The sequence below is a fragment of the Melopsittacus undulatus genome, chromosome 6, assembly GCF_012275295.1.
Source record: "Melopsittacus undulatus isolate bMelUnd1 chromosome 6, bMelUnd1.mat.Z, whole genome shotgun sequence".
In the NCBI taxonomy this organism is placed as follows: Eukaryota; Metazoa; Chordata; class Aves; order Psittaciformes; family Psittaculidae; genus Melopsittacus; species Melopsittacus undulatus.
Window position 1 is genome coordinate 57,857,936 of NC_047532.1, and position 22,942 is coordinate 57,880,877.

Here is a 22,942-nt window from a genome sequence, read left to right on the forward strand (position 1 = left end):
CCGCGGGTTGTGTACGCCGGTAGGTCAGCGAGGCTGGGAGGGAGGGCACTGGTGGCGGGGAGGCGCCGTGCCGGCCCCATGGCGGGCGGTAGGCAGGCGCTGTCGGTAGGGGCCGCCGCTGGACCGTGGCCCCTCGCGGCGCGGCCCTGTCGGTAATCAGCGGCCAGGCCTGGCCGGGGCCTCCGGGGAACCCGGAGCGCAGGTCGGCCCCCCGGGACGGCCGGGGGCTTTTCCCTGTGGAGCGGGGGCCTGCGGGCCGGAATGCGCTCGACTCAGTGGATGTGATGCGTTCGTGAATCGTTGGGTTTTAAATTTTTTTTTTCCCTTTGTTTTAGTTTGCTTTGTTTGGGTAGTTTGTTTTGGTTTTGCTTGTTTTTCAAATACTTTTATGTCAGTTTCAGAAGTAACGGGCCAGCTCTTGTTGCTTCACCTGTAGTTGATGGCAGATTGTTTTGTCCTCTGGTGTTCGTGTGGGGTCTGTACTCAGTTGCTTGTAACGTGCACATAGTGACTTGCAAGCTTGGGAGGTCAGAATGTAATACTGAGTTAAACTTGATAACCGGATAGAGAACAGCTTAGGGGAGAACTTGTGGGTGTTCATTGACAAGAACCTCACCATGACCCAGCAATGTGTGCTTGAGCCCAGAAACCAACCGTGTCCTGTGCTGCATCCCCAGCAGTGTGACCAGCAGGTCGAGGGAAGGGATTCTCCCCCTCTGCTGTGCTCTGGTAAGGCCCCCCCTGCGTTCCTGCATCCATCTGGGGGCAACAACACAAGAGGGACATGGAGCTGTTGAAGCGAGTCCAGAGGAGGCCACAGAGAGGCTGCGAGGGCTGGAGCAGCTCTGCCCTGGAGACAGGCTGAGAGAGCTGGGCTGGTTCAGCCTGGAGAAGGCTCCTTAAGGGGAGACCTTAGAGCGGCTCCAGTGCATAAAAGGGGCTGCGAGAAACCTGGAGAGGGGCTTTTTACTGTGGCTGCCCCATCCCTGGCAGTGTTCAAGACCAGGTTGGATGGGGCTTGGAGCAACCTACTCTAATGGAAGATGACCCTGCCCATGGCAGGGGTTGGAACTGGATGAGCTTTAAGGCCATTTCCAACCCAAACCATTCCATGATTCTGTGTAGCATAAAACTGTTTAGAGGTGTCAGATTTTGAGGTTCTTCTCCCAAACCCAGGTGGGCTGGCAAGTATGCAGGGCTGACAGATTCAGGTGTCTTACCCAGCAGACCCTGGTTAAAGCCTAACAGAAGCAAGAGGGGATGCCCTCTGGCCCCTTGTGGCATTAGAGCTTTCAGTGGTGAACTGATCGTGGCTTCTCGTGGAAGGAGCTGCAGGTAAAGGATCTGGATTTCTTTCTGGATTTCCTTTATTTTAGCAGACCATCTCTGTAGTGGACAGTGAAATCTCTCTGCTACCCACTGAAAACTGATTCTATGTAGGGGTGATTAGAATGAAGCAGCGATTGGCTAATGTCTGCTCTTGCCGCCTGGAGAGCTCTGTTGGAGAGCTGTCAGCAGCTCAGGGGATCTGCTTTTCTGCTCTCAGCATCTCTGCCATTGGCAGTACAGCAGACGTGTTCTGCATGTGGATTAAAGTTTTCTTAAGTGCAGACAGGACCAAAGAGAGACAAAACACTTTATCAAGGTAGGGATAGGGATTATTTTTTTCCTCAGTGAAGTACATATTTTCTGTATGTGGTTTAAATACAGCTGAATTCCTAGCAGGAGACAGGCTTGATTCTCTGGATGGGATTTAAAAAGCTGTAGGAGCAGGATAGAAGATCTGATGGAAGTGAAAGGGAGCAGAACTGAGTCTGTGCTTCTGAAGGCCTCAGTTTCTGTGACCTGCTGCCCCTTTTGTTGATTGCTTAATAATGCCATATTGATCTTTGAGGAAAGATGCTGTGAGGGTTCACTTCTAAATACCTGAGAAAGTGCACAGCAGTTTTGAAAAGAAGATTGAGTGAATACATCCACAGACTGAAATTCAAGCGTAGTTTTGTACCCTCAGGTACAAAAAGTGTAACCATTTTTCTGTTAGAGACACAGTTTCATGTAGGAGCCACTGAAATAAATCCTAGGTCTTTTGTTCCCCATTTTTTGTCTTCTCTGTAAACCTTTCTTGCTTCACAAACACATGAAACTTCTGTGTACCTACATACATGTTTGTGATGTAAAGAATGTCATTTTTAACTAAGACATGTACTGCTACTGAAAACCTCTGCAACTTATTTTCATAGCTTAGGACACTCCATGGATTTTTAAAGGGTTAGTGCAATCTTAAAAGAAAATCCTCACAACCGTATGAACTAGTGATGCATTCTGAATGTGATCATGAGCTCATGTTCAGAACTCATCGCTAGGGGGTCTCTTTAGCCTAGTCTGTCAAAAGAGACACAGGAGAGACCTAATTTATGGGTAGATCCTTACTGCCACTTACTTACGTTTTTTTCCCTTGAATGACAAATGTCCCTGTCAGTGGTAGGTCTCGGGCTGGCCCATTTGGAAGTTCCCAAGTGCATAGAGGAGGCAGGAGACCTGTCTGTCCCAGTGGATTGTATTTGACCATTTACTGAAGTGCAGGTACTCTTTCAGTGCTGCTGAGTTATTCCATTTATTAGATCACACGATTCTATTACTGCAGTTTGATAGTGCTGGATTTGGTAGAAAAATCTGGTTTCTTTTGTTTGACAGATATTTGGCTTGCAGGTTCATGAAGATGACTATTGTGTTCTTCACCTGAAATTGTGTGCTAATTGTAATTTTTCAAACTTCTCTGTGGACTTCTGCTTGTTCTGCAGCAGGATGGAGAAGTAGCCTTGTTCCTACATTGCCATGGGTGACCGCTGCAGTTGTATATGTTCCTAGCTGCTAAAGCCACCAGGATTTAGTGATGGAGGCTTTGCTGGAAGGAATGCAAAGAAATGGGCAGGGGAGGTATGTATGTGACAGTGTCTTTGAAGTATTAACATTCTTTCTTGTTTGGAATCAAATCCTCTGGTATCAAGACAAGACTTCCATTGCTTAAATAAGGGCTTTGGAGTTTGTCCACTAGCACATGCTGGTGGACAAACAGTGGTGCAGTGGCTTTCAGCTGGTGCAGAAGCAAAGTCACTGAGTTAGCTGGCTTTGCAATAATCCCTTGTTAGGTATTATAGTCTTAATTTAGTTTTACATCTTCCTGAAAACCCTACCTCCCTTTTTTTTTGTTTTTCTTGCTGTGAACCCTTCTTGCCATCCAACAGCAGGAGCAGTACTAATCAAAAGTGTGAATAAAACAGCCTTGCAGGGTTAATGGAACATGACTGTTATCTTTTTGTATTGAAAACATCTGATTATTTCCTGCTTGTGTTGAAACTGTAGAGTCCCATTCATCTCTGAAGAATCTTTAATGTTCTGTCTTACACTTTTGGATCCCTGAGAGTGACTGCAGTGCCAGTAATGGAAATAAAATGTTTGGTGTGTTAAGCAAATGTGAAGCAAACGTCACTGATGCTATTTTCATAGTCATCTTTGAGAACATGTCAAGTTTACTGGTAGAGAGCTGGTTGCAGAAATCAAGTTTAGACTTAACTTTATATTAAGAGATGCTGTGAAGGAAATACTGCTGTGCATAATAGCTGCTGATTTTTGGTTAACTCATGGGACAGAGTGAACTTTAACTGATTTTAGCTCCTTTAAGAGGTATTTCTTTCCCAAAAAAACCTGCTAACTTGTGAAGTGTGCATATGCCCTGGGGGAACAGAGAAATTTCAATTCCTTAACCTATTGATTTCCATTTCTTTTCAGTGCTTCCTGTTTGACAGGCAAATTAAAGGGGTACAGATCATCATGGAGTTCACTGGCCTCTAGGGCTCTACCTTGCAAGCCTTAATATTGTCCCTGGCTTAGCAGCTGGTGCAGTTTTAGAGGAGTTAGTTGAATTGGCTTCAATAATTACTGTACCAAATTAGAAAGTGCAGGGTCGCAAGGGAGCATACTCTTCCAATGGATTGCAAATGGTTTATTCTTCATTATTGTGTTGTCATACAGCCACCTCTACTCAGGGCTTTGTCTGCATTTGTGATAAGCTTCTGTTTTCAGGAGCTGATAGGTTGGCTCTAAGAATTCTGTGTTGACTGAAACTTGGTATATAATGCCTCTGCTTGGAGAGCAATTAAGGCAAATAAAAATATGGTTAAAGCATGCTCCAGTTTACTTAGATAATTCATAGTACTGAGACAAAGAGAAAAGTGTTTAGAGGTGCTTGTAATGTTCTCTGTGCAGAAGACAAACCCCCTACATTTAAAGTGTGTAGATCATTTGCTCTCGCTGGAATTTCCCAATGTCCTTTGTTGGCCATTACCAAATTTAGATCTGTGCCCAGAGATACGAACATAATGTGTGAGATGCTGCATTGGAGAATGGGATTAAAGCAAGTATTAAATGTATTTCTCTGCCGGCTAATTTCATAGAGGTCAGAACACTGCAAATGCAGAGTTGGTCTCTTGGTGCAAGTCAGTTTGTTCTGCTGACTTTGTTGGGATGGGACACTGGGCCTGCTTTGTAAATTCAACCTCTTTCTTTTCCAGTGGTGGGTTCTTGACTTCCTGTGAGGCTGAGCTGCAGGAGCTGATGAAGCAGATTGACATTATGGTGGCTCACAAGAAATCTGAATGGGAAGGACAAACACAGGCTTTGGAAGCTTGCCTGAGTGTTCGGGAGCAGGAACTTTCCTCTGCCAAGGCGGCTCTGCAGGAAAAATATAAGGAGGTACCTTAGGTTCATCCTGTTCGGATTGGTGTCAACCTGTGTGTTTTACATATTGTACTGCAATATAATGACTGAATCTGGATTTCAGAGTTTGCCTTTGAATGGACATGTATTTTGGGATTGTTTCATTAGTTTGCGGTCTTATTTTTGGTTGTGAGGTTTGGGTTTTTTTTTTTTTTTAATATTTAAATTTAACTTTGGCAAATAGCTGTGCTAAGTGAAGCAGGAGCCTGTCTCATAGTTGGAAATCAGGAACAGCATTTACAAAGGAGCCTATAGGAACAAGGTGTCTGATTCATAATTCAATCAAAGTCAAGTGATCAACTCCCTAAGGGTTGGTAGAAACCCACAGATTGAATTGTCAGAGTTTCTAGAGAGAAACCAGAATCTGGCTATAGCAGTAATGGACAGCCCAGCAACCTGCAGTCATTTGGTAGTGTGAACTACAGCAAGATATTGCTGGTTGATTCTCCAAGGGCTATTTTTTGCAGCCCAAGATTTTGTAGCCTTTAATTAAAGGCCTAGGGCAAGTGCAAAAAATTCTGTATTGATGGAGAAGTACCAGTAAGTGACGATTTTGCACAGGATGCGGACCGTAAACTTGCACTCGTGCAAATGAACTGATGTATCTTTTCTTGGATCAGAGGAAACCAGCAGGAGTCTGGGTGGCCTTATCTTAAGATCTAGCCACATTGACATTTTCTGAAAGCATTTAAAATTTGTCCTTGTATTTATAGCTGCTGTGTCATTTATTTTGGCAGACTGTGCTACAAATTGTGTTTTTGGCAACTCTGTGAAGTTGCTTTGACTTCTTGGGTTGAAAGCCAGCTGATAACTGCACAAGTAGTTGGGTTTTCTTGGTGCCTGTGCATCTATGTTACATCCTCAAAATTACCCAAGTACTGCTGCAGCTTTTGGTAACGTGATAGGTTGTACCAGCAGTGGGTTAAGAAAGCTATAGTTTCTTGTTGATATCATCAGGTGCTACTACTGGACTGCACAGTAAGTTTTGGAATGAATGTCTTTGCTACAGAGTTATTAAATCCGCAGTCATGCCACAGGACACTTGCAAGAACAGTGGTTTTTATCATGTAGGTTATCGTTGTTATTATCAATTGTGTTTTCTCAAGACACTTCTGAAATATTTCTTACCACCAGAGGCAAACATTGATTTAAAAACTGAACTGTAGACTATGGGTAAAGTCACTGCTGGAGTATATTCACACTTCTGAATACACTCATGAATTCTGTGTTTGCTCGCTTGCTGTCCTTTGGACCTGCAGTTAGAAAGGTGCCCACTCGTAGTTGGGGATGGGAAACAGATGGGAGAAAAAGAAAAGGAAGACAAGGAAGAGTCACAGGAGCACTTGAATCAATGGAGGAGAAATCTTCCCGCTGAGTTTCAGAGCCCTATTTTTACTTTGTTCCTCTCATCACCATTTGTTATGTGGAATCTTTGCTTCACCTGAGCATAGTAAGGTAATGAATGACACGACCATCGTTTCTCTTGGTAGATAGCTTGAAATCATAATTCATGCTTGTAAGGAATTTGATGAAAATACCAGATAGAAATAGCCTTTTGATGCAAGCGAAAACTGTTGTTTTCATCCTTCAGAAAATGAAAGCCAGAAACTAGCTCAAAACAAGAGTCCAGAACACAAACAGTTCTGCCTGCAACCTACCAGAGATTTAGGCCTAGACTTAATCTGATTCATAGTGAGTGACCCCATTGAAAGGTGCAGTTGTTAACAGAATTAGGATCCTTTAATAGTCACCACTCCTACTGTAATGTATATTTATAAAATCAAAACTGGTCCTAGTACCTACTGACAGTAAGTCCAGTTCTGTTGTATTTATTTGCTTTTTAACTCTTCATTCAGGTTGATATGCTGCGCCACCAGGTAGAAGACATGGAAAAGGCCAGACTGGACATGACTAGAGAATATGAACAACAGCTGAAGAAATTTCAGGAGGAGGTGAGTTGCAAAAAGAAAGGGCTGGGTTTTGGTTCCCAGTTGATATAAGATGTGATGAGTAAAACACTTTGCGATGTTACTTTTGTTTAATGCCATGGTTTTAAAACTTCCCATTCTTAATTTTTATGTTCTTAGAAAAAGAAAAAAAGAGCATTGAGTGTAGGCTAAGCAATATTTTTATGCTTCATTAGACCCATTTTTTGTGCTTTGGAGGAACTTGGTGGCAAACAGAAACCTGTTGGAGTAGAGATGTATAGCAGATGTATTGTTGGAGGTTTCATCTGTTAGACATGTGCAGAAGTTTACTGCAAAACTGTCCTGTGTTCATCCACCCTTGTCACCATCGTGCTTATTCTGAAGTTGCCATGGGTACAGGAAGCAGCATTTTGCTCGTTCAGCATTTCATGACATTAAAAAAGGGTGGTGGTGTAACTGGTCTGGATCATATGAGATCAAGAAATAAGAATGGAATGTAGCTCGTCTTCTTTTTGCCTCCATTGACTCTGTTTTTGTTGGTAAAAGTTTTGTTCTCTCATGGCATATTAATATACTTAATAAAAACTAAGTATAACTAGAAAATATTTTTAATAGCTTTCATCTCAAAAAGCTTCTTATTCACTGCATGATGGTACATGTGGAATGTCCTGCAGGTGGTATAACAGCATTCCATGTTTATGCCTTAACTCTTTGCCTGTCTCCATTTGCTTTTCAGTAGCAGGGAGTTAAATGGCATGAACAGCTAGTAGTGCACTGACCTGTTTTCTCTGGAGGGTTATGCCTAGTTCATGCTCACTGTAAGCCATAAGTTAAACTAATTTGGTAGTCTCAGCTTTGATGACAGAAGCCATCTGTCCTTATTTAAAACACCTTACTATTCAGTATGACTAACAGCCTTCATTCACTAGGTGTTCCCACTGGTATCGTGAATAAGTGGCAAAGCAAAGCTGAGTTGCATTGGCAGGTCTGCCTAAATTGCTAAGGTTAAAATACAGTGTGTGTGTTGTGGTCAGAACTGCAATGTGTTGGTGTATTACCCACACAGTACTAATGTGGAAGACATTAAGCTCCAATATTCCTCAGTCTTCTGTTCTTAGTACTGTTGGGGGAAATTCTTGTGGTCTTGGTTTACCACCATTAACTGTAAAATTGCAGGTACAGTGTCTAACTCACAGGTTTATTCTTTCAACCATCTCCGTAATCTGTTGTGTTTGGCAAAAGAAGTTGGTATATTAACTCTAAGCCTGTATGTCTGTCCATTCCCATGGAACGTGCTTAAGTACTTTGCTGATTCAGGACACTGGAGAACCTTTTGTGACCAGTTCAGGAGGTCTTGATTGAGATGATTATTCTTCTCCGGGTCCTTTTTTGTCATCCGTGGACTAAGCTTTTTCCATCAGTAAAATTGGAATGGTGACTTCTCAAATCCATGTGACTATATGGAAACTTTTTATTTAATATCTGATTTGGGGGGAGCTTATCAGATGGAAAATTCCATGCAAGTTGCAAGTGCTTATTTGCACAGCAGGTCATTTAAATGTCAAGAGTTTTCTCCTCATTCCTGCTTCTGATATGACTGGCATTCTAGCAGTAGGCATAGGAATGATATTTTCTGTTGGCATTCTGCACTCATTGTGAAATACATAGTGTATCTAAGTAGAAAATGACACATGAAGTAGTGTTAATATTATGTATAATGGCAATTCTTAAATCTTCCTTCTCCCACTGAGCAGAAGAGTTCCGTTTCCCACCTGAGCTTCACAAGTGTGTTTTAATCACATAAGAAACTGTATCTCTGGGTAGAACTACCTCCCACCCCATGTGTGGTGTGACATGCTCCTCTGTATGAGGAGAGCAATCACAGGTACTACCTGCTCTTACTGTGGCTGGGAGCCAGAGAGAGGGGTACCATGCTCTTGCTGCAGTAACAGTTACATGTAAACCCCCATCTTATCAGTGTTTTAGTCATGTTTTAATAGTGCTAAGAGGTCTAATTAGAGCTGCTGATGTCACGACTTCAGTGGCATCTTGGTACCCTTATACAACTTGGCATATTTTTCAATTCTGTTGGTATAATAGGCTCGTTATACAACTGGAAGTCTTCACTTGCAAGCTGTGTGGCCTTGATTAGGGGAATTGCTTGTGTGAAGCCATTTTGTATGCCTTCCTTTAAATTGCTATTTAATTCTTGCCTTGAGGCCTCAAACAAAGTTGGCTCTTTCACCTTGCAGTTGTCTAGGCTGAGGAGGAGCTATGAGAAGCTGCAGAAGAAACAGCTAAGAGAAGCTAGAGGAGAAGCTAGCAAGGGACAAGGGGAGGACCATTTTGAAATAAGCCGACTGACCAGGAAGCTGGAGGTATGTAGTGAAAAAGCAAGTGCTAACCGGAGTTTGTATGCGTTAACTGACTTCCTATGCTTCAGTGGTGACTGAATAGTCAACTAGGAAGAGGACTATGAATCCTGCTGAAAAAGTACTCCATCTCTACCCTAGCTGTAGCTCTTCTCAACTGGTTGTGTAATAAAGGTGATTTCCTGCACTGCACCCAGAACATGGGATAGACTATGCTGCTGTTTTTAGACTAAATCAGAGGAAGAAGGTGCTGGAAGAGTAATTAATTATGTGAATGGAATGAATTCCAGTGCAGTGAGGTTGTCATCTCACTTCTTTGAGGAGGAGGGAGCTATGTGTCACACTTCTCAACTCTGTCTCATCTTTTAATCTTCCTGCTATGTTGACTCAACCGCACTCAATTTTCTTCTACTGTGCCCTGAAGATGTGGCCAACAAACACATCTGACTGATGTAGTGTCCAATTCCTGGAGCAGAGATTAGCATTAAAATTCTGTAATTCATACTTGTCATCTTGGTGATTTCAATAGCAGCATGTTTTGGAAGCCAAAACCAGTTGTTAAACCTCTGACAGCAAATCCATGAAATTAGCTGTGAATCTTTTAGCACTTAACATTTGTAAACAGCAATAACTGACACTGATGCTTTAACTCAGAGGGGAAAGAAATACAGCAAGCACAGTATGAGAGGGGTTTTGTACTGCTGAGTTGTTGCATCAAATGACTGGCTAATGGTTTCCCTGCTGTGGGGAAAGGTGCATGAGGATATGGTGGAGAGGGAAAGCAAACGTAGATGTGAAGTAGAAGGGGGCCTTCTTGTCAACTGCATGGACATACTGCTCCAACCCACCCCTGCTGTCCTTGCAGGAGTTTCGTCAAAAATCACTTGACTGGGAGAAGCAGCGCTTGCTTTACCAGCAGCAGGTGGCATCACTGGAAGCACAGAGGAAGGCTTTGGCTGATCAGTCTGAGCTCATTCAGGTACAGTTAATATCTGCTGAAAGTTTTTGTTTTGTTTGTGGCAGCAGAAGGGAGGGGGGAAGGTGGAGAGACTAATGAAAACTCTCAGGCTTGAATCCAGTTTAAGTTGCCATTGAAATGACTTTTAATATCCTGATGGAATAAGGTTTACTTGTATAAGTGCTGTGTGGAAAAAAGATCTGGAGTCTGTCAAAAGAGATTGGATCAACCTTCTGCAGTTCTCCCTACCACCCCTCCAATTAGTAGAGAAGATAGTAGGGTGAAGCTTTCACTTGGAGCCAGAGACCACAGCATATGACACTTTAAAATAGCTGTTACATCATGTCACCTAGTTCAAAGCTGTGTACCTGCCAGTTGCTAAGTATGTACCCTGTGGGTCCAGCTCAGAGGATGATGTTGGAAAATAGTGTTTCCCTACAACAGGCACTTACTTCTGCAAAGTACTGCAGTAATAGCAGTTCTCAGCCCCTCCCTCCTGCTCCCCTTTCTTTTTCTCTGTCTCTTAAAAACAAGTAGTGGGACTGCGGTTTCTGAAAAGCTAATCGCTCAGTGAGTTAGTATTGCTGAAGCAGAGCAAGATGAATTGACCTAGAGCACAGCTGTGAAATCACACTGACACAATCACAGCAGACACTGATAAGAAGCTCTTGCTGGGGGCTTTACACTTAATGGGCTCCTGAGTTGCTCTTGAGTGGGAGCTCCTGCAAGGAGGAAGTTTGTGATGACAGGATTGAAGCTGACTCTTGACAGCGGCTTTGTGAGAGGCTGACACTGGTAGATCTACAAATGCAGAGAGAGTCCTTAAGCAGAAGGTCTTGCTGCTCTGCTGTCTTTGTATCATTGATAGCTCAATTGTTTGAGAACAGATGTGTCCTTGGTGTGCAGGCTAGTAACTGGAGTGCAGAGGAATTCTTCTTACCGTGCAGCAGAAAAACGGATTTGGGGAGATTTTTCTAAGTGTAGATGACTTTGGTGCAGAGGTACTGTGAACAGACTGCCTGAATCCTCAATTTCTTTGAAAAGACAAACATGTAAATGCTAAATTTTTGCCTTGGATGTTTCTGTGCATTTTGTAAGCTTGTTTTGTTTATTTTTCTGGCACAAGGTCAAGCAGAGATCTGTGACCATGGAGTACTTCCCTTTTCCTTTCTTTCAGCAGGCTTCCCCTCATATCTTTCAGTTCAGCTTAGGAAAGCCTGGCATTCTTACTCCTGTAACACCTGCAGCTTCAAAAGCCAGCGAGGGAAACTTGGAATTCTGGACTGTCTTGCATATTCTGTGGTTGGAAATAAGACATAGCTTAAATATTTTCTTAATGCAGAAATAAATATTCAGGTATTCTGGTACTCCTTTTTCTTGGGTGCAGAAAGGCTGTGCTTTAAACTCTTGCCCCTCCTGGTTACATTTTCTGTCATGACTATTCAAATAATGAAAAGGCTGTAATCAGAATTATATGATAGTCTTCCAAATGCACAGTTCGTATAGTTTTCTCAGTTATGAGGCATTACGTGTCAGGCAATAAATCAAGGTATGTGGTGATTTTGAAGCTGGCAGGAATTGGTACTCTTAAAAATTGGGAGTAAAAGAGTGCTCAAATATTTTGTTTCAGCCTTTAAAAATTATAAGGTACTATACAGAAAGGGGGTATATGAGATGAACATTCTTGGAAGCCTTATATGAGAGCTGGCTTATTAAATTTCACCAGCTAGCTACATGGAAAGAAATGCTATGAAATATTGTGCCTATAAATAATAGAGCATATATTGTTTGCTAGTCATATGTTCCTTGTAACTTTTTTTGTCTGCCATTAAAACAATGACACATTCAAAGTGAGCATTCTCACAAGCTGTTAGAACCAGATATTTACTGCATAAAGCAAAAGATAATTGACTGTTACAGACAGTTTGGTTTTGGGTCTGTGTGATAATTGTGGGTGTTTTTTCCCCTGTGCACCAAGAGCTGCTTTCTGTCCTGGTGTGGAATTAACAATCTATTAACAATCTCTACTTGTGTATGGTATTTACAAACCTTCTTACATACTGCCCTTTGTCCTGGTCTAGCCTTAGGTTAATGAGCAAAAAGTGGTAGTTAGGTTTGTTCTTAGATAGCTCATACTCAGACAACTTGAGTGATTTGAGATCCTCTCTACCCAAATTCTCTTTCACCCCTTTTGGAATTGGAGATTCCTCCCTTCCCTCTTTCCTTTTTTTCTTTTAATGAATTCTGTTTGCCCTCAGAAGTTTTACTGTAATTTCCCTAATTCCCTGCAAGGTAGCGTTACACAAAGAAATCGGTAGTTGTTTTGAATGTAGTTTTGATACGCAGTGTTTTCTGTAGTTCAGCTTAAATGCAAACCAATTGCTCTCTGCAGGCTCAGCTTGCCAATCGGAAGCAGATTCTGGAGTCAGTGGAGCTGGCCAGTCGATCGGAAATCCAGCATTTAACCAGCAAGCTAGAGAGGGCAAATGATGCTATCTGTGCCAATGAGTTGGAGGTGGAGAGGCTGAACATGAGGGTGGATGACCTGACCAAAAACAATAGGATGATTCTGGAAGATCAGCAACGAGTTCAAGAAGAGTTAAGGCAATCCAAGAAAATGTTGGAGGTCAGTGAAGGAGCTGTTAGAAAATAAAATATAAAGCAATGATGTGAGAAGTAGCAGGAAGGCTCTTCATCCCAGAGCTCTTGTCTCTTTCTAGAGCTTTTGTAAAGTTCCTGATTGGCCTCAAAGCTGCCTTTGCACCCATGTTGTGCCCTGCAGTATTTCTAAGAATTCCTTAAAAATCTGATCAACCTCTCAGTCTATTAAAGCAGACTGATTTTGTTGGCCCATCTTGCAGCAGTCATTCCTTCTTCCTCCTGTGCAGGTGCTACAGGATGAGAAGATGGAACTTAGAGCCACCTTGCAGTCTCAAGAAGATTTCATTGACAGCTCCAAGCTGCACCAGGAACAGTTACAGAGTGAGCTGGCCAGGGCGACAGAAACTCTTTGCACAAAAGAACTCCTTATCAGGTAGCATCTGTGCCTCACTGGTGTTTATGTTCTTGAATTCAAATCAAGAATTAATTTGAATGGAGGATCTCCCACTGAAGATGGTAGAAGTATTTTCATAGAGCTGGGTCTGTATTGATTGATATATAGAACGGTACACTGTAGTTTCTCACAGGTGCTGTGCTTCCTTGCAGCATTTGCCAGATTGCATTGCTTTTAAAATCAACTGATACTCAGTGAACTGTCAAGGAATCTGCTTTCTACTCAACTAGGTTTCTGGAGGCAGCACAGCGCTTTTGATTTTTATTTCTTTTGCTTTCCCCAGGCATTTTCAGTCAAGTGCTGGAGGCCTTTAAAGATTTGTTAATGTGCTTATTAACATGAGTAAAAGTTCTCAGCGATTTAATGTTGTCAGGTTAGGGTATTGGTAAGGTAACAACCTGTGTGACAGAATCATCTTGGCCTTTGCCTTCTGCACTGACAACATGCTGTTCTGATGGCTGTGTCAAAAACTTTTGGCTTATGTTACCTAACAGCCACACTGTTTCTTGCAGGCTGGATCTCTGCTAATGCCAGGGAGACTGTCTGGGGCAGGGAGGCCATCACAAAAGGATGTAATCTTTTTCAATCAGCCTGAATTCAAACGGGGCTGTCATCCAGCGGGTGTGTTTGCATATTCACAATACACACAGGTGTCACCTACTGTTAGGTTTTGCATATTTTTCAGAGAATTCCAGAAAGGTTAGTGGTTATATTCCCTGTGAACTCAGACATGATGTTTCTGTGCTGAGATTAAAGTTCATGTTTCTGTTTAGGGCCTTGGAAGAACGCTTGCAAGAGAAACAATTGTCTTCTCCGGGGCTAGAGCTGGAGCATATACTACTGCAGCTGGATATTGCCCAGGAGAAGGAACAGCACTTGCAGTCAGAGGTGACTCATCTTGAGAACAGGTAGTTGACTGCTTGCTTCCCGTGAATGTGCAGTGAAACTCAGATAATAATAGCTAATATATTGTATTCATTAAGTTAACTAGTCCCACTGATTTTTGTAGGCTTATTTTAAATATAAAAAGGCTAAAGAAATCAAAAGCTATTCATTTTGCAGTTTAATAGTGAGGCTGTTTTGCTAATTGGTTGGCTGCTTTTCACTGCACACTGTGGGTGTTCTCCATGTTCTGGCTTGCTTAGGCTTAGCACCTTCATTCCTAATAGATTAAGGAGTCTTTGTTAGTCAGCTGGTAAGAACCAGATCTAAACCTTCCTGTGAAATAAGAATTATAAACAAGTCTTCCTTTCTGAGTTTGTGGCTTTCAGACTAATGTTTGCAGGGGAAGTTTGTAATCGTAGTATGGTAAAGAAACAAACAAGAAACAGCTATTATCTGTTAGATCAGTTTCCTGATCTCTTTTGAAATGATTTGGTAAACAAAACCAAAGGATTGGTAGGAAATTCTAGGTTAATAGTCCAGTTTCTGTTATGACAGATATAGGAGGCTGCTTGAAAGATCAAAGTTTCTCTGACCATGTCCTCCTCCTTGGGGTATTCTAATCTGTAGTTTTACATTTGGCACCCAGCCTGGTGTCTTCAAATGCAAGGTGTGTACAGCTGAGCGAAGAACTGGATGAGAATATCAAAGAGCTGCAGTCAATGAAAGAACACCATACTGAGTCAAAGGCAGAGATTAAAAAGGTAATGATGCTTTGTTCCTGGAGAGTGGGAAAGGCAATTGTGGAGTCAGCTGTTCTTTTGTGTATCATGTGTCTCAGCAGTGCTCTGTTAGCAAAGCTCCAGATGGGACCAAAGGCTAGGAGTCCTATGGAGGCAGTGATATGCTGAACGGTTAAGAAGCAGGTCTGCCAAAGGTGGACTTGAGAGGATAGGTTTGGAGGTTCTTGGCTTTGTGGCTTACTTTGCGAGCATCTCTCAGGCCTGCCCCTATGTCATGCAGCACTTCTCTACAGTGTGGAGATACTTGAATTAGTGCTGTAGGGACAAGTATGCAAAGAAATTAAGGCCTGGAATGCCGAGTTTAAACCTAATACAGGATCCCAGCAGGGTGAAGAAGAGGGTGTGAATGGTTTTTCATAGAATGGTTTGGATTGGAAGGGACCTTATAGCTCATCCAGTTCCAACCCCCCTGTTATGGGCAGGGACACCTTCCACTAGTCCAGGTTGCTCCAAGCCCCATCCAGGCTGGCCTTGAACACTGCCAGGGATGGGGCAGCTACAGCTTCTCTGGGCACCCTGTGCCAGCGCCTCAGCACCCTCACAGGGAAGAATTTCTGCCTAAGATCTCATGTACATCTCTCTGTCAGCTTGAAGCTCTTCCCCTTGTCCTGTCATGACAGGATCTTGTAGAAAGTCATAGCCTTCCAGAAAGCTTGACTTTTAGTAATGGTCAGGATCAGTTAGGGTGGGAGATTTCACTGGAGCCTGGTTAGAGTAGAAACCTTGTTGGACTTGAGTGAAAAACCTCACTTCGCTGAAAATCTTTTAATCCTTTATTCTGAAAGTACAGAGTTGCCGATCTTGCTGGAGATGTGTGCCTGGTTGCACATTTAAACAGCCACACAATAAATGAGTCTCCTACAGGCTGCTGGGAAGGAAAGGGAGATTTATTATGGTTGTTTCTGTTTTATATGCTTGGGAGGCATTGGGGTGACATGGAGATAAATCTCTATATGTACAGTATTTACATGGCTAGGCAGAGATCATTTGGTTCACTTTGCTAAAATGCTTGTAATTCTTAGAAAAATCCTGGTGTTTTGGGTAGTTAATATTTCTGGCTAATGGAATGCTAGGGAAGAAATTATGCTATGTTGTTGTTCTGCCACTGAATAAATATACAGTGTGCTTACCAGAATATTGTATGCAGCGCAGGTCTGCCATCTCAAAAAAGATTGAATAAAAGAAGAGATGGAAAAAGATGACCAAAAGGATGGCATGGGGTGTTTTTATACAAGGAACAGCTGAATGGAATAGGATTTACCAGATTAGAAAAGAGATACATGAGATTGAATATACTAAAAATAAAATGCCTGTCATGTGCAAAGTAAATAGGGAATTATTATTCTCTCATAATGCAGGGACCAGTGGTCATCAAATGGAGTTACAAAACCAAAGGGGTGTATTTTTACCCTGTGCATAGCTAGCTTATGGAAGTTTGCCATGGGTAGCTTTAGTTGCTACAAGCTAATATTGATTCACAAGGCTTAGGAGAAATTCATGGAAGAAAGGTGGCTAGAGCTATTTAAAGATACCATCTCTGCCTTAGGAAGGCAGAGTGGCACATTGCAAAGTTATATTATGGAAGTGTTACTGTGCTTGTCCAGTGATGGTAAACCTTTGGGTATCTGTTGTTGGCCACGGAGGGTAAATAGTGAGCTAAACAAACTGTGACTTGATCAGTTATAGGTCTTCTTGAGTACCCCACAGCATGTAACTGATGTGTTATCCCAGTTGGCAGTTTACAGTGTGGAAAAGGTTTGTGATGAGGTAGTTGTCAATCAAGAAGGACAAGCGTGCACAGATTTCTTGTTACATAGAGCTTTTTTTTCCAATACTTTGATTTCACATTACCATGTGCAATACTTTTGTTTTTTTTTTTTGCTGAAACATCTTTTAAAAGCTCATGGGTGGTGTGTGTATATCTTCCTCCAGCTGAAAGAGAAGCTCTCTCAAGCTGAGCAGACTCACAGCAGTGAGCTAGAAGGGATGAAAAGGGAAATCTCCAGGTTGACACAGGAGTTACACCAGCGAGACATCACAATTGCATCTGCAAGTGGCTCCACATCAGACCTAGAACAGCGGCTGAGAACAGAGATTGAAAAAGCAGAGAGGAAAGCAGTGGAACACAGGGTAAAAAAGGCAAAAGACTTATGCTGTCTCTTTAAAGGACATGAAGGCTTGGAATACTATCCTAGCTTTTAGTTATGTTAATAGCTCCCTTCTCTTTTCAGCCTTTGGACAAAGACTTTGAGACCCTTCTGATGAAACCTCCAAATTTATGGTGGTCACTGAATCTGTCTTGTTACGTCTTTTCCAACCAGTAACTGACAGTCCATCAGAATCTTTGAGATCACTTTTGCTTACTTGGCCTCATGATGACATCTTTGGAAATTAAAGTAAATGACTGGTTATTTGTACGGCCTTCTCAATAGGGTCTCTGCGGAACTAACAGCCCAAAACTTGCTTTGCACTTCTGCTTGAATTGAGGGTGCAAAACGCCTGTAGGGTGTTGTGGGCATGTGTTGTGTTCTTAATTATGAACTTGTTTGCCTCTGTCCCCTCAGGTAATTCTGGTCCAGCTGGAAACCTTGAGGCTGGAAAACCGTCATCTCTCAGAGATGCTGAAAAAAGCAGAGTGCGGTATACCAGAAGTATGCATTGGGGACCAAAGATGGGAAGGGTCTTAGTATTGTGTTTTCCCTACCAGGGAACAGTAATAGTCTTCACCCAGGCCTCTCAAAATGCTTGGTACAGTTCAGTGAACTTTAAAGTTTATGAGGAATTAAGGCACAGAAATACTGTGCGTCTTGTTTGGTCAGAGAGTAGTGAGGAGAACTTCACAAACAGAGCCATCATCTCAGTTTCTTCTGCATGGGGTCTGGCCAGTGTTTGGAGTTTTTTGGTACATTTTGTTACATTTCCATTTTATGCCCATTTAACTCCTGATTCTAAATCTGTGATGTCCTTTTGATCTCCCTCAGAGCTGTAGCTGCTGTGGTCCTTGCAGTTTCTGGGGTGAGAGCATATTTCCCTGCTGGAGAGGAGCCATTCAGCAGGGCTGTACTTTGCACTCTACAGGCAGGTTGCAGCCTGGAAATATGGGCTGAATGCCTTGGGATAGTGCACTGAGAAGAGACACTGTGGCTAGGTGAGGTCACCTTGTCCATAGAGGAGAAGTGGAGCCCCCATGGAAGAGTTGCAGTCTTGGTAGAATAATACCTTGAAGGTGGTTCATTTTAGTGTCTGCAGGAAGCAAGAGCTGTCTAGTTTGCAAGTTCTGTCTCACATAAACAAATATGGATGCCTTTTGAAGGAAAGGACTGGATTCAGACAGCTGAAAACCTGATGGGAATATAATGTCAGAGGTTTTAGCCTGTCAGTCTGTGGGGGGGAAATACTCAGCTCTTCATATTAGTTTGGGGTGATTGTCAAATGTGCCAGGTTCCTGGGGATAGTGTTGAATGAAAACTTTTGGCTGGTGAGATAGAGAAAAACCCAAAGCTTTCTGAATGGCTGATTTGAGACTAGAATGACCTAAGGCCCATTACTTTCTGCTTGAAGTGCCAGGTGAGCTTTTGCCTGCCTGACTTATCAAAAACTTCATAGCACAGTGCAAAAGAAGATCTAGACCAGGTTCTTCTAATGCACATTTGGAAAGTCCTTAGATACTGCAGTGATGATAACGCATCTAAATTGAATAGAATTGGCAAAATGAAAACGGGACCGTTGCAGGAGTAGAAACAATGGAAATTATATCCACCGAGCCTGGTAAGGAGATTGAGAAAAGCAATTTGTTCAGAGTTCCTAAAAGAAAACACAAGTAAATTCACTTTTACTGGTTATAGTTTCTAGGAGAATATGGGTCATCCTAGCTGGAGAGGTGTATGCATGGCCTTCTGTAACTACTGCCATAGGCCTTTACTAATTTAAGAGAGGGGATCTAGAAATGTTCTTGCAAATATCTTTGCCTGCATATTTAGCCACTAAGCTATGTATTTCTTCAGCCTCTATGAAAAGCCTGCTGCTCTGATACCTGGAGAGTTGCTCAGAGTGAGACAGTTTATTGGGGTGTCACCTGAGTGTTCCCAGCTTTGACGGAGGGGCTTGCACCTTTGCTAGGTGGGGAATTGGAGAATATACAGCTGGAGGAGAACTCGAGGTGATGTAGTCTTTCTCATTATCCCAAGGCCAGAGATAGGTATCTCTGACCTATTCTCAGTCTATAGTTTCATGTGTTCAAAAGCATCCAGTGATGGAGAAACTTCCTTTCCTAGGCAGATCAACACAGCTTGTCTGGATGCAAACACAACAAGGCATATATAATTGAGCTGCTCTTATGAAAGCCTTGAAAATCTTGCCAGTCAAAATTGACATCAGAGAATATGCCTTAAGGAATCGCTTGACAGCCTTTGCTCTGGATTTGACTATGGTGTTTTGCAAATCGGAAGTTTCAGCTTCAGCCTTTCTCTGTCTCTCAGGAAAGAGATGTCACCCTCAGAACGCTCACTGAAGACTATGCTGCTGAAATAAAGAAGTTAAAATCTGAGAACCAGCAGTTGCGGAAGGATCTTGCAGAGGCCAGAGCAAAACCTGAGCTCCCTCGGCAGGTATGCCACGATGAACCTGAGGGCGCTGCTCAGCAGATGCAAGGGGGAGAGTCTGAGGCCAAGGATGTGCAGCATAGGTGAGTGTTGCATGACTTCTAGGATGCTGCTTCCTTATTATGGAGGAGAACAGAGATGTAGGGATGTGTGGGGTTTTAATGATATGCTTTATGTATAGTATCTATCTCCAGCGTATAGTATGTGTGGGAGAGCACAAGAACTGTTTTGGAGTCTGCCTTTATGCTTTAAGTAGTACAATAGCTTTTAGTCTCAGATGGTTTGTGTTCTACAAAGCCAACTAGTATTTAACTATCTTTTGACTGCCTTTGCCTTTTTGTTTGATTGAGGAACAGCATGTGCCTTGTTTCATGAAGGGGTTACGTGTGGCCCAGGTATCTGTGCTTCGTTCTTTTGCAGTACTGGGATGTGCGGACTGTAGTTTGTGGCAACTACAATAGCAGAAGAATGAGAGAAAATTCTTTAGATGCTGGATGGGCATCTGGAAGTCCTAGGGAAACAGGAGACAGTTTGGATTGTCAGGGCTATTAGTAACCTGTATGTTGATTGTTATCTCTATGTAAGTGTTTGCTAAAGTTCAGCTGCTAAGAGGCAAACTGTCAAACAGTTACGTGTTCAAACCTGCCTTCCAGGACAACTCAGGAAGCACAGCACAAACATGATGAACAAGCAGAGAGAACACATCGCCAACCTGGTGGATCTGTTCAGCATCATCAAGGGGAGCTCCAGAGATGTGGGACTGATGAAATAAGAACTGTGACCCCTGAGATGGGTGAAGTTCACACCCAGACCAGCAGGAAGAACTCCATGGAGTCACATTCTTTGGGCATCTTGCCAGGAATGGTTTCTTTGTTCCACGTGCTGGATGGGGACAAAGATTTTGCAGATAAAGCATCTCAGCAGTCCATCTCAAATCATCAGAGAGAATCTGTGCCCCTGGTAAGTTGTTGTACAGGCAGCAGAGGTAAGCTGGTTGCTGTTGGACAGCTGAGGATATAGCTGGGTTCTTGCCTGGCAAAAGGAGACAGGTTTTTGAATCTTAAGATCTGGCTGCGTGATGTGAGTGATTCTGTAAGCATATATCAAACATTAAATAGGGAGGATAAACCACTGCTGGATGGTTAATACTTGAACAATGAGAGCCATGTGTTTATTCTTCAGAAGTCTCTGGAGAAGGGCTCCGGGTTTGGTGTAATTGCTGAACTAAATCCAGAAGCTCATGGTGTTCTCCATCGTGGTGCTGTACATCATGTACAGCGTATACCATTGCCTCCTTATGTCACTTCAGAATTCTTCAGCTTTTGGCTTGGTAGAGGCTCAGAGGGGGATACAGAGTGCAGAGTATTTCAATATAAGAGTTTCTGGGTGAATCTGAAAGCTAGTGCTGCACGTTTATGTTCACTGTAATGCATGGGGTGAGTTTGACCCCTCTGAATGGGACTGCAGTAGTCAGCACACTGAACTTAGAACCACTTATGCTGGCTGATAGGAAAGCCTGAAATCAGTGCTTCATTGCACAAGGGGAAGCTATTATTTTTCTCAGTCACTAATCATACCTTTTTAAGTAGAGAGCAGTGTTGGCACCTTATTTGTTCTTTTACCTCAGCTCAGCTGCCCAAGATATAGGAAACTTAGACTCAGTCCTTCTTCCTTAGTGTTTAAGACCATTTATCCTAGTACCCACTGTAATGACCAGACTACACTGACCTGTGCAGCAAGGGGAATGGAAGAGGAATAGCCAGAGCGATTGTCATATGCTGGATCAGACAGGGCTGTAGTAGTTCAGGGAGGGGAGAATCCTGAGTACTAGTCCTTGCTCCAGATGTGTTCCCCTAGCAGTCTTTTCTCCTCTGGTTGTGTGTTGTTAACAGTGACAACAGTTAATTTTTTGGGGAGATCAGAGAAGAGTCTAAGCTTCTGCACAGACAAGTGAAGACTTGTCAGGTTTGTAGATCTTGGTGAGGTTTAGCACCAAGAATAGGTCTTGATTATTTCAAGACTAAATTAGCGTGGTGGCATGTCCAGAAAACATGTGTTGGGAGCTTAGGGAACTGTAATATTCCAAATCGAAACTCTTCAGATTGCAGGATTAGAACTGAAGTGCAAACAGTTCCACTTAATGGCCTGAGGAAGTCTTGGGCTTGATGTTTGGTAGAAAAGAATGTGCTACTTCTTGTTCTGAGAGGTTGAAATAAGGTTTGTAAGGAAATGCAGATATTTCTCTTGGTGTTGATTGGGATTCTTTGCTCATGGTCAGGCTCCAGTGTCTTTACATCAGTTCCTTTAGCATCAAGAGGAGAATTAAGAGAGCTAATTATCAGGAACTTATTAAGAGAGGAGATTTCTAGTCAGCAGGCAGTAGTGGGGTAGGAGAGATTTGCTTGTTATCTACAGCCTTTTTTCTGTGTTCCTTTGTTCTTGGCTGTTGATAAAAGACCAAAAAAACCCCATAAGACTCCAGCTGGAAATAACCAGTTATGTTCTCTTGCCAAGACACTAAGGCAAGTTTTCTTTAATGGAAAGCAGCCCCTTAGTAACTTTACAATTCACCTGCCAGGCCCTGTGCAGGAAGCTTGTCTTCATCAACTCATAAATTAAGCCTAGTTTACAATGTTATTTTTGTAAGTTAAGAACTTGTGGTTAAGTGATGCGAGTAGCAGGAATAGTTCTTGACTGTAAAGAAAAGCGTCTGGGGTAGTTTATTGACCATTGCTAGCTGAACTGAAGTGGTGTTCAGTGAGCTGCCTTTGCCATGGGAGTTTGGTCTGTACTTCCTCTGTGGAACTGGGAGGCTTTTGCTGTTGGTTGAAGACTGTTAGGAGGGACATTTACCTATGATAAAAGCATGAAATCCGAGTGCATAGTCTGCCTAATAAGATGGAAATGACACAAGAGCCCTTTAGAGGCATATTTGTTGATGTGGTTAGTGGATCAGTAGTATTTCTGCTGAAACTTGTAATGAAAGAATGCTTGATGTCCTTTTGTTTCCCTTTAGTATCCCCTGCCTACAGCTTCAGTTGGATCGATAGCTGCAAGATACCTGGAAGAGGAAGAACTGAGATCCCAGCACATCTTGGAGTGCCTAAATGCTCACGTTGAGGAACTGAAAAAGGAGAGTGAAAAGATAGTAAGACAATTTGGACACCAGGAATAATGCTTCGTACTGAATTTGAATGCTGGTATACTTACATAGTTCCAAACTGTGACTGGGGAGATTACCTATAAACCAGGTGCCATTGGAGCTAGAGTGAGAGGCCGCATCTCTCACTTTGAGCTGAATCAGCAGGATGGATATTGAGGAAAGGAAACTCCTTTCTAACGTGTTTCATCTCATGGACGGTACTGCCCCACAAATGTTTTAGATAGCTTGCTGTAGGTCAGAAAGCTGCATCAGTTGTGTTTGTGCACTCACAAAGAGATAGTGGTGTTTTTTTAGAAGCAAACTATTTGCTAATTTTAATGTAAGGTATTTTAAGTATATTTTATACATGTTAAAAGCATTGAAATAAAACAAAATTAAAACTCCACCTCTTTTCTTGTTCATGC

The 22,942-nt window shown here is 42.5% G+C and overlaps 1 protein-coding gene across 4 annotated transcripts; it reads left to right on the top strand.

The window, feature by feature from the left end:
- Positions 1-22,942, top strand: CEP63 (centrosomal protein 63). Of its 4 annotated transcripts, none has more exons than XM_013127474.3 (15): positions 1-19; positions 2,802-2,937; positions 4,572-4,752; positions 6,633-6,728; positions 8,957-9,082; positions 9,942-10,055; positions 12,427-12,660; positions 12,923-13,068; positions 13,863-13,997; positions 14,621-14,735; positions 16,707-16,904; positions 17,339-17,425; positions 19,253-19,458; positions 20,029-20,335; positions 22,392-22,942. In XM_013127474.3, exons 2-15 carry the CDS (start codon positions 2,894-2,896, stop codon positions 22,548-22,550), a joined length of 2,148 nt encoding a protein of 715 aa, XP_012982928.2. In that variant the 5' UTR covers positions 1-19; positions 2,802-2,893; the 3' UTR covers positions 22,551-22,942. The 4 variants fall into 4 exon arrangements, with proteins under 4 accessions (XP_012982928.2, XP_030899528.2, XP_030899527.2 ...); XM_031043667.2 differs by having other exon boundaries at positions 5-19; positions 2,805-2,937; XM_031043666.2 differs by lacking the exon at positions 1-19 and adding an exon at positions 2,454-2,583 and having other exon boundaries at positions 2,805-2,937.